The 16,899-nt window shown below is 57.4% G+C and overlaps 1 protein-coding gene across 4 annotated transcripts in view; it reads right to left on the reverse strand.

Annotated features, from left to right (window-relative positions):
* Positions 1 to 16,899, reverse strand: part of HIP1 (huntingtin interacting protein 1) — a 50,950-nt gene that overhangs the window by 7,915 nt on the left and 26,136 nt on the right. For 2 of the 4 annotated variants that reach the window (XM_040532855.1, XM_040532856.1), the window contains exons 2-16: positions 13,320 to 13,383; positions 12,463 to 12,605; positions 11,692 to 11,748; positions 10,359 to 10,439; positions 7,865 to 7,941; positions 7,553 to 7,614; positions 5,498 to 5,638; positions 5,092 to 5,149; positions 2,742 to 2,817; positions 2,214 to 2,345; positions 1,454 to 1,551; positions 1,015 to 1,087; positions 436 to 619; positions 270 to 358; positions 79 to 195 (exon numbers count right to left, since the gene is read on the reverse strand). In XM_040532855.1, the coding sequence (XP_040388789.1) occupies positions 79 to 195; positions 270 to 358; positions 436 to 619; positions 1,015 to 1,087; positions 1,454 to 1,551; positions 2,214 to 2,345; positions 2,742 to 2,817; positions 5,092 to 5,149; positions 5,498 to 5,638; positions 7,553 to 7,614; positions 7,865 to 7,941; positions 10,359 to 10,439; positions 11,692 to 11,748; positions 12,463 to 12,605; positions 13,320 to 13,383 (1,452 nt within the window). Of the gene's footprint in view, positions 1 to 78; positions 196 to 269; positions 359 to 435; positions 620 to 1,014; positions 1,088 to 1,453; positions 1,552 to 2,213; positions 2,346 to 2,741; positions 2,818 to 5,091; positions 5,150 to 5,497; positions 5,639 to 7,552; positions 7,615 to 7,864; positions 7,942 to 10,358; positions 10,440 to 11,691; positions 11,749 to 12,462; positions 13,384 to 16,899 lie in introns of all 4 variants that reach the window. The other 2 variants (XM_040532853.1, XM_040532854.1) reach the window with 1 other exon arrangement.

Genomic DNA, 16,899 nt, shown 5'->3' on the forward strand with positions numbered 1-16,899 from the left:
GGTGTGAGGCCCCATCCCTGTCCCCACCACCTGTCCCCATCCCCAGGACGACCCCGCTGTGCCATGCGCCCTACTCACCTTCCTCTGAGCCTGCTCGCTCACCCGCTGGAAGGAGTCCTCCAGCTCCTTCTTCTCCCTCTCCACATCGCCCTGGGCCTGTCTCGCCACTGTCACCTGCTTGGTCACCTCCGCATTCTGGGGATAGCAGTGGGAGCTCAGGGGCCAGCCCGGCCCAGGCTGCACACCCCGTGGGTGGCTGTGGGGCCCACCTTCCGCAGCAGGTCAGCGTGGTTCTGCACCAGCTCGCTGTACTTCTCCTTCAGCTTGCTGTATCGCTGCTCGTTCGCCTGTGCCCTCCCTGCCACACACAGGGCGAGGTGAGCACTGAGGGCGCCCTGTGGTCCCCCCGCCAGCCTCCCCGGGCCCTCTACTCACGTTCGATCTCTGTCAGGCTCCTCTGCGCTTTCTCCGTGTCCTCCCGCTGCTTCTTCAGCTCCTCCAGCTCAGTGCGCAGGAACTCGCTCTCGTCCAGCGCCTGCTGCTTCAGGTGCCGCTGCTCAGCCAGCTCAGCCTCCAGCTCGCTGATGCGCCCGCGCAGCTGCAGGGTGCGACGCTCATTCTGCGGACATGGCAGGTGGGCAGCTCCCGGCACCGTCCAGCGCCCGGCAGCCCCAAATGCACCAGACGGACCTTGTGCAGTGGGGTAAGCCACACAGCGCAGCCGTGGGAGCCCTTCCCCATGCACAGCGGCTGCCCCACATGGCTGCTCTGTACAGACGGATTGCTGCAGAGGAGCTGGAACCATTGGGTGCGGGGCAGGACGCAGACAGGGTCGGGGCCTCACATCCCCGGGGCAGCAGGGTCACAGCTACCGCCCTGCACCACCCCGCCGGCCCCTTCGCAGTGCGAGCTGCCCAGGTATCGCCACGCGGTCCATTGGCCTGCAGCTGCGGGGTGCTGGAGATGATGTGGCCAGCATGCACCATGTGCCACCAACCGGCTATTGTCACCCACCTCAGCCTTGAAGCTCTCCAGCTCCTCCTTCAGGGCCCTGATCTCCCTGTAGAGCTGCTCTATTAACCGGTCCCTGGGAAGGAGACACCAGGCACCCCCTCAGTACTCCCGACACTGACACAGGGATGTGGAGACAAGGAGAGAAGGTCCCCATGGAGGTCACTGTGTCCTCAGGGAGAGCTGAGCTCAGCTCTGCCTCCTGCTCCACACTGAAACCCATGGACAGGAGTGCTTGGGGCTCCTGGGATTGTGCTGGGTTTGGCCATGGCCCTGAGATGGCCCAAGTGGGGACACGTCCCTGGAAGGGGCTGGGTGTAGGCAGCCACAGCACTCGCTGGCAGCTGCAGTGCTGCGTTCTGGGGAGCTCCCGCTCTGCTTCGTCCTCCCTCTGTCACCCAGCATTGGGAGGAGCCATGGAGCCACTGATGAGAGGACTCACTTGTCGTCCTTGTTCATCCCATTCTGACTGTTGAAGTTGAAGGGGTCGCTGCTGAATGAGCTGCCAAAGATGTCATCAAACTTGTTGTCAAACAGACTCTGCAGGAAGAGAAGCACAGGGGCCCAGGTGAGCACTGCTGCTCCCCTGCTTGTGCAAGGGGCAACGGGAGCCTGCATCCCCCGCTGTCCCTGGTTGGATTGCATGTGGCCCTGCAGAGCCATCCTGCTGGCCAGCAAGGCTGCTGTCTGCAAATGCTGCCCAGCTGGATTTCCCAGAGCCCCCATAGCCTCATGCACAGGCAGATCCCAGCACTTCCTACGGGGCAACTGTGGTCCTGGGGGGCAGATCCCCAAAGTCATTTCACATTCCTTTCCTTCTTAAAATGCTGAGCGCACAAGAAGAACCCTTCATGCTGCAAAGAACTCCTCTCCCAGCCAAAACATCCATGCAAGCACAGAAAGCTGTAGGGCAATGCTAGGAAGGAAAACATCCCCCGCCAGCGATCACTGGAGGGCACCAAACTATTAAGAGGAGCACCGTGGGATGAATTCAGCCTGACTCAGACACGGGCAGCGAGCCCAGGCTCCCCACTGGGCACCCTGCAGCACCCACCAGCAACACACAGCACCCACACAGCCCCTGTGCTGACGCTCAGTGCTGCCTGAGCCCCTGCGACACCACGGTTCTGGGAGAAAGTGGTGGGTGCAGAGCCAAAGGGCAGCACCATGGGCACAGCCATGGGCAGTGCCTCAGTGTTTACCTGTGACGCTGTTTCCATTTCCACCAGGTCTGTGATGGGCTCACTGTCGGGCGAGGATGCCTCAGCGGGGATGACCACCACAGGGCTGATGTGCTCTGACAGTGCTGAGGCTCGCAGGAAATTGGGAGGGTTCTGGGGAGGGAGGAGAGCACAGCTGGAAGGTGTAAGACCTGTCCCACAGCAGGCCTACCAATATGGCTGGCCCTGTGTCACACTTGAAAAATCATTTCACTCCTCATCCCTCCCAGCTATGCTGCCGTGAGGAGGGATCCTGGGCCCCAGCCCCCTAGGGACAGCGTGCAGCCAGAGAGCAGCTCCATCCCACAGGAACATTAAAAGCACCTGACCCAAGGAAGGTGCAGGGATGAGCCCTGGGCCCCACAAGCCCTGAGTTGCCACCATGCCCAGGAAGCAAAGCAGGTGGCACACAATGCTTTCTGGACACAGACTGCCCATTGCCATCAGCCCTCACTGCTGCTCCCAGCCATGGGGATGGCGAGGGCTGCACCAGCACCGTGGTGCTCTCACCTCCGGGAGCTGTGGGATCTGAATTAGTCGTTTGAAGTACTGCAGGTTACTGGAGCGATAGAAGAGGTCCTTCAGCCTGGAAGGGGACACAAGCTGGTTAAGGAAGGCTCTCCGTGTGCCCCCGTTTCTCACTGCTGCTCTCATACATCCCCATCAGGCTCCTCTGCACACCCCATACAAACCCTCACCTGGCTCCAGAGCAGTGTCACCACATTGTGCTGGAAGGGACGGGAGCATGTGCCACCACCAAACCCATGGCAGGTCGTCAGAAGACCTCAGCCCCCAGACTCCCACCGCTGGCAAAAACTGACTGCCAGAGGCTTTCTCGCATAAACCCAGGATCTGACGAGCAGAGAGAAGGACCTAAGACCACAAACCATGGGAGAGCAGCTGCACTGGGCTGGACCAGAGGCCCTGCCACCTCTCTGCGCTGTCCTGACAGTAGCCAAAATGGTAGTCTTGAGGGAACAGCTGTGAAACAGCCCCACTGCTCCCATTACACCCCCAGCCACTGGCTGGTCAGGGCTTCCTGCATGGAGGCTACATCTGCACCATCACCTTCAATTCTCTGCATGAGCATCTCCCCATGAGCAGCCCTGCCTCCCTTCTAGACCGATTTCCAATTCTGGCACCTAGAGCAGCCTGTGATAAGTGCTCTCCACCCCTGGTTTTACGCCTGGTTTTATGCAAGAAGAAAAGCTGCAGCTGGGGACCCAGTGTGGGACTGAGGATGCTTGTGGCTCCCCCTCTATTGCAGCCACCCCGGCATCCAGCCTGGTGCTGCCACCACCACGAGCTGCAATTCCCTCGGCATGGTTGATATTTGCTCCTGGGTCTGTCCTGGGCGTTCAGAACCTGCTTACAGCCTAGCCATCTGCTGATGGTTGTGTCCGGTGTTTTTCCCACAGGCACTGGTTTGCAGTTTTTGACCTTGAATCAAGATGTCCTATATTGTGCAGTCTCAGTGCTGTGACATCCTCCTGCTGCTCTTTGTGGCCAGTTTTCATTCTGACTACCCTAAATGACTGCGTACCACAGGCCATGGCACTTCACTGCCTGCTCGCTCTTGATCTTATTTAAAATACAATGAGCAGCACTGCTTCCAGCACAGTCACTGGGGATTACCCTGAAAAACCCACTGGTACAAAACCTGATCAATTGTCTCCTGCCTTTTGAGCAGTTGCTAATCCAGGGGAGACCTGTCCTTCCATCTCAAGGCAGCTTTTTTTTTCCAGAGCTTTTGGAAATAAACATGCTCACTAGTGTCTGCACATCGCATGTGCGAGTTCCCAGGTAACTGGGTACATGTGATCTGGCTCTGGCTATTTGCTCCTATACTCCTATCTGTTGCTATTAAAATCTCTGCTATTGATATTTTAATTTGGGACAGTGCCTCAGACAACAGGACACATGCCATGAGCAACTTTACCTTTTCCAGTTCTGAGTTGTACCCCAAAAAGACAGTTTTTCCCTCTCACAAGCCACCTCTGCTTGGTTGCATGACCTGAATTCGCCTGCAAAGTCAGGTCTTCAGAGGACAACACCCTGAGCTCTGCAACACCTGAAGATTTTCTCTTTTTGCTGCTTCTTTTAACAAGCTGTCTTGGTTTGCCTTTTTTTTTTTTTTTTTTTTGAAATTAAGCACTACTCAGGGAAATCTCTTTTTCATGTGCCTAGAGACTACAAAATTGACTACCCAGGGGCACACCAGACCCTGTTGCCTGCAACAGTATCTCAAGCTGTGCCCAGGCACTGCCTGAAGGATGGCAACTGGGGAAAATCAGGACCTCCCCACAAGCACCCTACCACGTTCAGCTTCTCAGCCCTTGCTAAGCAGGTGCTTTCAGCGGCAGCAGTGCAGTGGTGCTGCGTAGATCAAACTCCTCCAGTGAAGCCAGGAAGGGCAGGGTTGGGTCCTCAGCAGCGACGGAGAGACTTTCATCTCAGCACGTCAACTGCAAATTGCAGTTAAAATTGCAATTAAACGGTTTGAGGGTTTTAAATCATCAGCTGGCGCTTCGCACGAAATGCCATTAGCGGCTGAATGCCTCTTTAGAATTAATAATGCAGTTATCTGGTAATTCAATAGCATTGGATCAGCCAAACGGAGTGGGTGTCCTGGTGAAAGCATCCCCACTCCAGGAAAGCTGCTTCCAAGCAGAGGCAGAGAATTCGAAGCAGGCTGATTTTGGAGCCCTGCACTAGACAGATTCATGCATTTCCTCTGCCTCCATTGCTCAGCTGCTGAGCCTGAGTGCAGAGGGCTCCAGCACCCCAGGGCTCCCTGATCAGATCTCGGTAGCCAGGGCATCACCTGGGGTGGCAGCTGGCACCCCAGGTCTCCACTTACTTTCTGAACTGCTCCAAGAAGCGGTCCCGGTGGCCCTGCAGTGTGTCGGCTGGCAGACCTGGGAGAAGCAGCAGATATAAACCTCACCCCGCGTCCCCACCCCAGGAAGAAGCAGGGCTCCAGGGGCAGCCTGGCAGCATGGCTACACGGGGACAAGCATTTTGCAGGGACACTTGTCCTCCTCCCGGGGTCCAAATGGGGAGCCCCAGCCACACGCTGGCAAAGGGTGCAGACACCCGGGTGTTGCTAAGTGGCCAGCCAGGCTGCTTCCATGTAGGATGCCGCAGCAAGCTGGGCTGAGGGCACGTGGGTGCCCGGAGTTGCCCCATGCACAGCCTGCTGGCTCCCCACATCCCCTCCACCCCTCTGAGCTCCTGGCTCTTGGGCAGGCACGGGGGGTACTCACAGGAGTGGAGCTTGAAGAGCAGCTTGACCGTGTAGTCGTAGAGGTGGCTGCAGTCCAGGATCACCTGGATGAGCGGGGCGAGGCGGCACTGCCCCGCAGCCGTGACCGACACAGAGCGCGACATGTCCAGGGAGCTGAACACTGCCGGGGAGGAGCAAGGACACAGTTCAGAGGGGTGGAGGGAATGTCAGGCTGTCAGAGCTGGGATTTGTGTAAACCAAAGAGAGAATTGCCTCGGAGCTAATGGTCTGCACTCCTTTACAGCCAGAGAATAGTGACAGCCCTCTGTGGCTGGCGCATTTCTTCCCAAACCAGGTGTCTGACACAGGTCAGCTTGCTGGGGCAGCCATGGAAATGCCACCCAGAGCAAGAGACCTGCTGGCCTGTGGGGCTGGGATCCAGCCCACGTCATGTAGCTGCCTGGTCCCAATTTGTGCCATGAAAGTTCAGCAAGAGCAGAAGCTCCCACCTGTGACTCTCTGGCACCACACAGGCGTGGGAACTCTTTGTCACCATGCGGTGAAGGTGCCTGGTCCTGAGCTAGCCTTCAGCAGGGAGCAACAGGACAAAACCCACCCCAGCGTGTGCAGGGACCCTGAGGCTCCTGCCAGCTCCCAGCTGAGCTCCCGAGGGATGAGACCAGCTACAAATACTGGAAAAAGGCAGAGGTGGAAAGGAGCTCGGTGCATGCTCCAGCCCTGGAGTGGCTGCCAACCACCTGTTTTGGGAGATGACTCTGGGAGCAGGAGGAACATCACCGGCATCCGGAGGTGTGTGTGCACAAAGCCAGATGCAGCCCCAGGGCAGGAGCGTGCTGCAGTGGCAGACAAAGCAGGTCACCCTGCGCTAATCCCAGCTGGCCGTGCTGCTCAGCCTCTCCTGCACACAGACCTGTCAAGCCTCTGTGCTGGGAAGCACCAAGCAGCCTCGGGGTAAATAACAGCACAAATATTCTCCAACTCGGAGGCAGGCGGGAGCAGGGGCCGCGCTCCTGGTGTGTGTGGAGCATCCTGCTGCACCGTGTCTGCTGCTGGGGAGATGCTCCAGAAACACCCAGGAGAAGATGGCAGGGATCCTCTGCAGGTAGCAGAGTACAAGACACACTGGAGCATCCCACATAACTGCAGGGGACATGCATCCCACTGCACTCCTTGACAAGTAGAGGCACGTTTTATGGATCAGGGTCATGTGTGGGGTGAGCCAAGCTATGGCTGCCTAACCAAGAGAATCTTCATGTGCATTTATACAACGCACTAACACAGCTGAGTTACTGAAGCACTCACCAAGGTACATGGGAGTACACAGGGGAGAGCTGGAGGCCAGCAGAGTGAGGTCTTGAGCACCGCAGCCTCCGGTTTCCACAGTGCACCTAATTGCATCTAATCTGTTCCCATGCAAGTCCTGGGAAAGGGATGCCTGGCAGCTGGGAAGGAAGGGCTGCTGCCGTATGTGTCTGGGGACCATCTTCAGAGTCTGGCATTATGCATCCCATAGTGGCCTTGCTCTGGTACTTCTTTAATTTGTCCCAAACCCAACCCTGCTAGAGTGTGCAGAAGCACATTATGGTCCTAAGACTTGAGATTGACTTGTTTTTACCTCCCTGCCTGATTACAGCCTCCGAGAGCATGAGGAAGAGAGGGTACTCCTACACCTCTTCCAGCTCCAGCACCACTGCAAGTACCTGGGGGAGCTTGTGTTCTCCACTAATAAAAGCCAGAAACTGTCACAAGCCCACAAGTAAGATGAGAAGAAACTCAGCTGAGGGAGGCTGTGGAGTGAGAGCCTGAAGCTGGGGAGTCAAAGCCAGGGGCGTGTGGGGGAGAGTGGAGCTGTGCAGTGCAGTGCAGCTGACCCCACACAGGCTTCCCAGAGCTGCAGGAGGGCTGTGGCGAGGCTAGAATGGCTCTGACATGGAATAAGTTCATCTACGAACAACTGTGGTGAAGTGCACAGAAAACAGATGAGCCCCGATGCCCTCAGACAACTCCCTTCCCAGAGCCGGTGCTGCCGCATGGCGCACACCAGGCCCAGACACCATGGTGATGAGGGGCTTACCTGTCTGGAATAGGTTCAGCTCACACTCCAGGTAGTCAAACATCTCCACCGTCAGCTGGAAGCTAGGGAAGAGGTTGCCAGGAAGGTTGGGCAGTGTCCCTGCACAACCTCACCCCGTGCCGGGGTGACACCCTGCCTGCTTGGGAGGGACGTGACAGCCCTGGCCGGTGGCTTTGTCCGCTCACAGCGCCCATGGCAGGTGGTGGGGACAAGGTGCCAGACAGGGTCACATCCCTGGCTTGGAGGGGCAGCCGGCGAGGGTGCGCAGAGCTCCCCATCCTCCCCCTCGCCACCCGCCTGTCCCACACTCACAAGTTATTGACGTCGCTCTCTCCTGCCTCGTCGAGCTGCCGGTCGGACATCTGGAGATTGCCGGGAAACCGTGGGTTCTATGGGGGGAAGAAGCAGTCGGGAAGATGGAGGGGCTCCCATGCCCGCCGTGGCTCCACACCAGGACAGCTGGCCTGGTGCCCCTGCTGAACCAAAGGATCCCGAGCTGGGCTCCTCGGTGCTGACCAGCGGCTGCTGCCCCCAGGTCTGCCGGTGGGCTAAAGTCTCGATACCCATCACCAGATCCCTCCAGCCTGGCAAAGCAATGCTGAGAGCCCCAAAGGGGCTACACCTCATCCCTGCAAACTCCAGGCTGAGGACGAAGGCCAGCGATCGCCCTGAAAGCCCCATCCCTTGCCAGGAGGAAAAGTGAAGCTCAGCGAAGTCCCTCATCCACAGGGCGGGGGCTGCAGCGGTGGGGAGCAGCTGGTACCTGCTGCTGCTGCAGGGGGAAAGTCCTGCTGAAAAAAGGCTAACAAGAGGCTTGCTGAGCCCTGGGTGAGCAGGAGCCAGAGCCTCCATGATCCATAGAGCCTGTACTTCTAGCAAGAAAAGTCAATTCCCTCTGGGCTTAGAAACCTGCTCAGCTGCAAAGAGATGGGGCAGCAGCTCCTGCAAGGCTGAAGAGGAAAGGGCTGCAGGGTGGAAAGGAACTGCCATTTGCCTGGGAGGGCAAAGCCTCGTATTACTGTCCCAACTAGTCAAGGTATGCCATACTATGGCTCCAAACAGAGCTGAATAGGGATTACAGGTACAGGCCTGGCTTCTGAAAACATCTTTTCAGCAGAGCTCAAAAAGAAAGAAAACACTGCAGGTACCCAACCTGCCACAGCCAACTACTTTAAGCATTAGAGCAGTTGAACCCACACAGGGCAGTGTTTGTGCACAAGCCCACAATGACTTTTCATTCTGTTCTTGGAGGAACGCCTTTATTTTAATGCCACAAGCATAAGAGAACGTCTGCCTAAATAATAAACTCCATCAACGGGCGCACTGCTTCCCAACGCCCCACGGGGCACATCGCATTCCTTTCTATAAATATGCTCCCCATCACCTTTGGCAGCCAGCACTGGCCGAGCTGCTTGCGGGCACGCTGCAGCAACAGACCTGGAGCCGGCCAACTCTGACCACATCCTCTCCAAAACTCAGCCCAGACAAGGGACCTGCACAGCAGCTCTGCTCTGGAGGCTCAAAACAAGCTCCTGAGGCAGGCACACAAGAGAGGGGGGAAAAAAATCTAAGCTGTTCCTCTGCTCCAAGTGCCCAGGAGCACCCAGAGTCCAAGAGCCAGAAAGCATGGATTTTAGTGACTGAGAATGATTCATTGAGGTACCAGACCACAAGCTGGAGACAGCACTGGGTGGAACAGGATGGGATACCTTGCTGCTCTGCTGACTCTGGCTGGGACCCAGCCCCCCCACACCACCCCGTGTTCAGCAATGTTAACAAGTAATTTAAGAAGCGATGGGGGCAGACCCTCTGGTAGCTGTAGCAGAGCAATTTGTTTTGTGCTTCATCCATTGCTGACCATGGCCAATAATCCTCACTGCTGGTATGCAGGTTGGAGCAGGTGCTGCTGCTCATCCTCTTCCGTGCACAAACAGGGACACCCCACTGGCCTGAACCCCCAGCTTCCCTCCCTGTGTTCCTACTGATACATGAGAGCTGGGCTCCATGCAGGATTTTCAGGACATTTACACTCCAGCACCGGCCCCTGCCCTGCCTGTGCTGCCTCTACCTGGCCCTGCTGCCAGGCAGGAGCCCTTCCTGCAGTGCACTGCAGCTCTACCTCAGCCTGCCCTGCTCAGCCCGGCACACTGCGGCTCTGTCCCCTCTGCCTGCCCAGAAGGTGCCTGGGCTCCTGAAGAGCTCAGGAGAGGATGCGCACCCCAGAGCTGGGGGTCTTTCCCTGCTTTGCGTAGCCCCCTGCATCCAGCACAAGGAAGACCATGCCAGGTGCCACCATGAGAACAGCCGTCCCCGAGGCTGTGGTCCTTGGGACACTTCTGATCCAGACACTAGCAGTCTGGGGCACGTTTCACGATGGTCACAATACAGAAGAGGACATGCTGGGGTCACAGCCAGGATGACACTCCTGCAAGAGCTCTGCCAGCTGCTGTCCTGCATTGCCACCAACTTCTGCCTTCACAGCTCCCTGGAGAATGAGCTCCCACAGCCCAGCTGCGCTTTGGGAGCAGGGCTGAGCCCCAGGCTCCCCAGCACCCATCCCTCAATGCAGCAGTGGCTCAGCCAGGCCTATCTCTGGTGCCTGGTGCCACAGCCAGGGTCCACCAAGCCAGACGGCATGGCTCAGTGCTCTTGACATGCTTCAACTGCCCTTTGTGAGGCAGCCAATCACTACAGTCCGAGTGACAAGCAGGCTGGGGACACATGGGGGTGGGGATGGGATGGGATGGGATGGGATGGGATGGGATGGGATGGGATGGGATGGGATGGGATGGGATGGGATGCTCACCTTTGTGTGAAACTCCATCTTGGTTCTCAGCAGTTTGAGGTAGATGCTGCACAGCTGTCCATAGCCCTCGCTCAGGTGGCCCTGGGGATACCAAGAAGATGTTCAGACCTGGGGCAGGCTGTGCCTTCAAAAAAGCCTTCTTGCCTTGCTGCGGGCAGTGACAGATCTCACCCCTGCCTACCTGGACTCCTGCCCCATCCTACTGCCCTGTGCCTCTGCCCTACACTGCCTGGGTCAGCAGCACTCAAAGGCCCAGCACCTTCTTCATCTTCCTCCTCCTCCTCCTCGATACCCCACTGTCACACAGGCTGGCCAAGCGTGCTGTGCCCTCTGGGATACTCAGGGGAGTTCTGTGCACTCCCACAACCTGCATGCAGTTCAGGCCCTTTGTATGGGCCTGGGGAGGGTCATGGCAGGGGATTTGGCCACCATCTTCTCATCTCAGTCTCTCGTATTGCAGATTTCAGTGCTGCTTTTGACTGTCAGAACACTTTTACTGGGTTTTGCCATAAAACAGAAAGCGTATCACAGAATCATAGAATAACGTCAGTTGAAAGGTACCCACAAGGGTCACTGAGTCCAATTCCTGACTCAACACGAGACTATCTAAAAATTAAGCAATATTTTTGAGAGACTTATGTGAATGCTTCTGGTACTCCAGTAGGCTTGATGCTATGACCACTTTCCCTGGGGAGCCTGTTCCAGTATCTGAATATGTTTAGTTTTGCCCAATGTGTTTGATTTTGATGGAAGTGCATAGTGAATGCGACCTGCAAACCAAGCCTGGTGTGCTCAAGCCACCAACCCATCGCATCGAGCTCAGTTTCAACCTGCATCTCTTCAACCCTCCTTGGGGGTCCTGCTTGCCTTTCAGCTGCCCTGCGCCCCTCTCCTGTGCTGTCCCAGGAATGTTCTTCTCCACCAGCATCATCCTCCTGCTTCACACATCCCCACAGCTCCCAGCCCATCTCCTGCAGCCTGCCTTGCCCTGCTCTCCTGTACTTCGTTTAACCTACTGTAGCTGGAAAAAAGTCACTTAAGCTATTGTATTTCTTGCTATAAATACTCCATCTCATTCACCCCTCTCTGCAGCACGGTGAAGTGAACTGAGCAGATATGGCACTTCCAGGCCAGGAGGCTCTGGGGAGGTGTTGAGACTGTGGTCACGAGCAGAGTGAGCCCCGAGGGATTTTGTGTGTCCCTGGTGCTCAGCACCCAGCATCCAGCTCCTCGCAGGTGAGATGACCACACAGTCCCTGCTGAGGAGCTGGCCCCAATTCACCCTCCGTGGGGCAGCCACAGAGTCCCACAGCTGGCAGGGTCAACCACTTACCCACATCCTGCTCATGTCACTCAGCTCGTTCTTGTACCTCACAGAATCCTTCAGGACCTGGATGGATGAAGAAGAAAATAATCAGCAAGTGAGGGTGGCATGCAGGGCACTGAGGGCAAAGCGTGCGTTATCATGACCCAGCAATTAGTCTAAGGAACGGGTGCTCTGGGCACGTTCCTGACTCTGCAGCCAGCCTGCTGCCCTGTTACATCCCAGAGTGCCTCCATCTCCCTGTCCATGCACAGGGCAGGATCCTGTTTGGCAGCTCCTGCATGCATGCCAACACCCCAGGGACAGCAGTTCCTCCAGCACCAGCACTGCAGCCATAGTAGAAACCAGGGTGAGTTATTCTGCATGACTTAGTGCGGGCTGTTGCGGGCAGACTGGCACCAGGAAGGCTCCTGCAAAGCACATGGGGAGGGATGCCCTGGCCAGTCCCTGCCGCGGACTCCCTGCTGCCTTCCACTACTCACAGCTGCAGGAGGGTAACATCTGGCTGACACCCCCACTGCCCCATGCGGACCCCCAAGGAAGAGCTTTGGCCCCAGGCTGGCTGCTGAGCCAAGCTTGCTGCACTGAGAGGTGTTGGGACGCTGGTACCAGTGCTCTGCAGGACACAGCTGGGGTCAAGTCAGGGAATGGGGGGACTCCAGCATTTGGGGACAGACATCAGTGCCAGCACACAAAATTCAAGGAAAGGGTCAGGAGTCTGAAGGGTGCTGATGAATATGAGGTCTCCTCATGCAGTTGGGAGCATGGGACAGCACTCACATTCGAATGGCCGTCGCGGAGGAGCTTGTGGAAGACGTGGCAGAACTTCCAGCAGAGCACGGCGTTGCCTGAGAGCGGCAGCCGGTTCACCACTGACCAGAAGGTCTGTGCCCCCTTTTCGTGGTGCGTGCCCAGGATGCATGGTGGAGGCCGGTCAAGGAAATGGGGATGGAAGTTGCCCCACAGCTTGGCTGGCTGCTTCGAAACCGCCCCCAACCCTGCAACCCCATTGGCATAAAACTTGGGGTCCTGCAGAGCATCTGTGCACATCCCTGTGAATTTGAGGGGACAGGAGAATGAACCCCACAAAGCTGGGCAGCAGAGTGTTGGTGCCAAGTGTGGGGCAAGCAGGGCTGCTGTGCACGAGGGACACGCTGTCCTCTCCCAACCAGCACCCGCAGAGCCGAGGGGAGCTGAGCCACCAGTGACAGCCTGCCAAGCCCAGGCAACGCTGCCCAGGCACCCTCCACGCCGCTGCCCCAGGAATGCCACAGCACGCTCAGAGTCAGGTGGGCAGGTCCCTCCGCTGACCCTGCTGCGATGCCAGAGGTCAGCTTTTAGTGACAGTGCACCTTTGGAGACGAAGCACCTTTGACCCAGCACCATCTGCCCCTCCATCCCTCCCATCACCGCTCCCATGAGATGGCCTGGACTAAACGGACGGATTGCTGGTGCCATGCCAGGAAGCCCTAGCCAGCAGGGAGAGCCCCTGGGGGTCTCATCCAGCCCCCCCCCCAAGCACCCCAGCAGCCAGCCCGGCACCCCCACCACGTGCTGCCTCGCTGCGGGCCCTTTTCCAAGCGGCCCCAGCCAGCTCCCACGCTTGCTTGTCCTGTGGCCAACTCTCGGAAGGATATTTCTGGCGTGTTTCTCCTTGACAGCCACTTCCTGTGTATTAATAGCCTTATTGATGCTGACAGTCTGAAAAACAGAAGGGGGGGGATGAGATGGGAAGGATTTGGGTTCCCCCAGTCCCCCCGCTCTGCCAGCACCTGTTGGGGCCTGGGTCCCATCCAGGTCCCCGGCCCACGGAGCAGCTGCTGGCCTGTGCCAGCTGGATGCTGCCCGTTCCCGGATGCCTTTCTGGGATGTGCCTGGCATCTGCCAGGTTCAGCTGCTGCCAGGATTCATTTACTCAGCATAATAATGATGCAATTAAAGCAGCGACCACAAAAGGACCCTCTCCTGCCCTAGAGGTGGTGGGGCAGGCAGGGGAAGACAAATTTCTCCCCTGACCTTGGATCACAGGCAGCAGCCAGCAGCTCCAGCTCTGCTTTCTGCTGGGGGCTGAGCAGAGAGGGTGTTTCAGGGAGGACGGGGAAATCCAGCGCTGGAACGGTGAGACCACCATGAGCAGTACAGAGCAGAACAGGACCTGGGATGGCCGTGTCATTTGGCAACAAACAACAGGTCCCAGCTTAATCAGTACCAAAGTGGAGTGACGGGTGGGCACTGGACAGAGGAACTTGAGCAGCTTTGTGAGCACCCTCAGCCATGGGACGGTTTCACCATGTGCATGGTGGAGGCGGAGGGCAGGAGATGCACCCCCGCCAGCTCTCCCTGTTTCCTGCTGCAGCTTTCCCCACTCCAGCCCAAACCCATTGACCTCCACGTTGCAGCCAAGCTACGCTCCCGCTCCCACTCCCGTCTGCGCCCCCTCCCAGCCCCACCACATGCTCGTCCCTGCAGCCAGGGACTCCTCAGCTGCTCCCGCCCCACTTGGAGCTGGCACAACCCTCCCCAGTGCAGCTGAGCCCACCGTACCCTCAGGCTGCTCTCAGCTCTCTGCCAGGAAAGGCATGGTTTGCAATGCAAATGTTGTGGACTTTGTGAAGCCCACATTGAGAAGCATGGGCACAGAGTGAGAAGCCAGTGCGCTCTGTAGCCTACAGAGAGGCAGTTGCTGGAGGTGTTTTCTTTACAGGATTTTGAGTGTTTTTTTAGCCTTATCCTCTTTCTGCAGCTGCTTTCTCAAGTGCGCAGCAGGGCTGGGAGCTGCACTGGGGCTAGGAGGTGTCTTGGCTCTCACAGGCACACAAACCTTGTGGGACCGAGCCTGTTCCACGCCCAGCCGCAGGCAGTGGTCAAAACCGAGCAGGTCAAGGAAGCTGCTTGGTGTGAGTGCTATGATTCTGGCATGGAGCCACCCACTCCCCAAGCTCATGCTCCGCTCACAGCAACATCCAGCACCTGCTGGACACCAGAACACTTGCGTTCCCGGTGCTCCGTGAGGATCCATGCTATTGATGGAAGAAATAGGCTGGCTCAGCTCTGTCAGAAATAGCTAATTACGGACGCAAGCTAATTAAAGCAGTGGGACTGATTCCAGTGCCTTACTCATTGACAGTCCGTCCTGCATCCCCGCAGCACTCCACATCTCCAAAATGTCCTCGTAAGGGAGGCAGGACCATAGGGAACCAAGGGCACAGCCACACACACCCCACGCACAGCTGGGCATGGCCCAAACTCCCAGCAAACAAGGTGAAGCACAACCCACCTTCCCCCCAGAACGTCTCTGCCCCCAGGCACCCGCCAGCTGGAGTGGGGACAATATGCTTATGCGCTGAGATGGCTTCTGCTTGAGCCCACAACTGCAGCCTCAAGAGGAAACCCACCAGGGCCAAGCACCCCTCTTTAGCCAAAACAGGGTGTCCTGGTTGTGCTGTGGGGACACTGCTGCTCACTCCAGCAGTGGACAACAGCGTGGGGGCTTTAGAGCACGGCTAATCCATTTATCCCTTTGCTTTTTTCACCACCACCCATATGGTGCAGGCTCTGCTGAGGACACACACCAGTTGCCGGCCATGCTGCGCTGCTGCTCGCCGCGCTCCCTGCCTGCTGTGAGCATCCTGCACCAGGCCAACCCGGCTGAGGTGCGGGCACAGGGCAGAGCCTACTGCTCGGCCTTGCTTAATGGAAGCTGAAAGAGACCCTGCAGGGATGGTGGAGGGAACCCGGACGGTTCCTTCTACAGGAGGCTGCAAGCCAGCAGTCCCGGCCCCATGCCCTCCTCACAGCCGGGCTGGGGCTGGCTCCAGAGGGAAGTGGAGCCGGGGGGGTCCCGCATGGCCCCTGTTCCCCCGGAAAAGCTGGAAGTGGAGCTCCAAGTTTAAACTGCCGCTTCCTGTTGGCTTTTCCTGGTGAGTCAAGGACAAGGCTTTGGCGCAGGCCTGGCAGGCTCCTGGCGCTAGGAACACCCCCAAGTGGAGACGGACAGCAGGGGCAGCGGCCACGACGCCATGCCTGGCCTGCTCTGCATGGTGGCCTCTGGGAGTCCCGTCCCCAAGCCCTGCTGTCCCTTTGAGGCCCAGTACAGATGATGGGAAGGTTTTGGGCTGGAGGGCCCAATGATGCTCCAGTGCTGCCTGCCACCATGGGCTCAGGCAGAGCCGCCACAGGCATCGGGCCGGAGCAGTGACCATGAAAGCAAAGACGTGGAGTAGCAGCAAGAGCGTTTTGGCTGCAAAACCAGGTCAAAAAGGCTGAGGTGTCTCACGAGAGATGCCGGGCTGTCTTGAAAGGAGATCATACACCTTTTATGCCAGCTGACAGGCTGGGAGAAGCATGAGCGAGGCACCACTCCCAGCCACTATGGTGTTTTAATTGTGAGCTTCTCCACCGCAGTAGCTGTTTCTGACCTCCAGGCCATGAACGTTTCCTTGGCGGTGCCACAGCCCTGCTCTGGTTTCTCTGAGCTGATGGAGGGATGCCAGAGCTGGCGCTGGGGCTGGGGCACACATGGGGAGACTGCCTGGGGAGACAGGCATGCAGTGGAGATAATGCCTCTGCAAATGTACCCTCCCTGTACCCCCTCATTTCCTCTTTTGTGCAATCCTTTGGTGCAATGCCACAAATTTGGGCTGGAGAGGAAGTGAGAGGAGAAGCTGGTGGAGCCCCAGTGGGCCCCATGCACACAGCAAGAGCTGCTGGGGTTGCACCACTGCATCAGCATCCCCACAGCAGGGCCATGGGGCTGGAGCATGGGGCACAGCTCAGCTGAGCAGCTCCTGGAGCAGATCAACCAAAATATGGCTCCGGGCGTGTGACCGCAGGCGCCACCCGGAGGGACAGAGAGGCACAAAAACACGTGGGATCTGAGACAGGGCTACAGAGGGCTCTCTGAGTGCAGTGAGACCAGTCCCTCTCTTCCACATGCACATGTAGATATGCACATCCTCATTCCCCTTCCAGATTTCCCCAAATTACAAGCTTAGCATCCTTTGAATTGCAAATCTCCTATTATGCAGAGAACAGTTCAGCTCTGCACAGTAGCTGCATGGCGCCTTCCCACATCTCCTTTCATTTCCAAAAGGAAATGAGTGTTGATTAAAGAATCCAGAGCTATTGCAAATTATTTGGAGAAACTGAGTAAGTTGCAGTGCAAATCCTCTTAGTAATGCTCCTCATTTCTCCTTAATTCCTTTCTATAAATGGATA

Source organism: Cygnus olor, chromosome 20 (genome assembly GCF_009769625.2).
Source record: "Cygnus olor isolate bCygOlo1 chromosome 20, bCygOlo1.pri.v2, whole genome shotgun sequence".
In the NCBI taxonomy this organism is placed as follows: domain Eukaryota; kingdom Metazoa; phylum Chordata; class Aves; order Anseriformes; family Anatidae; genus Cygnus; species Cygnus olor.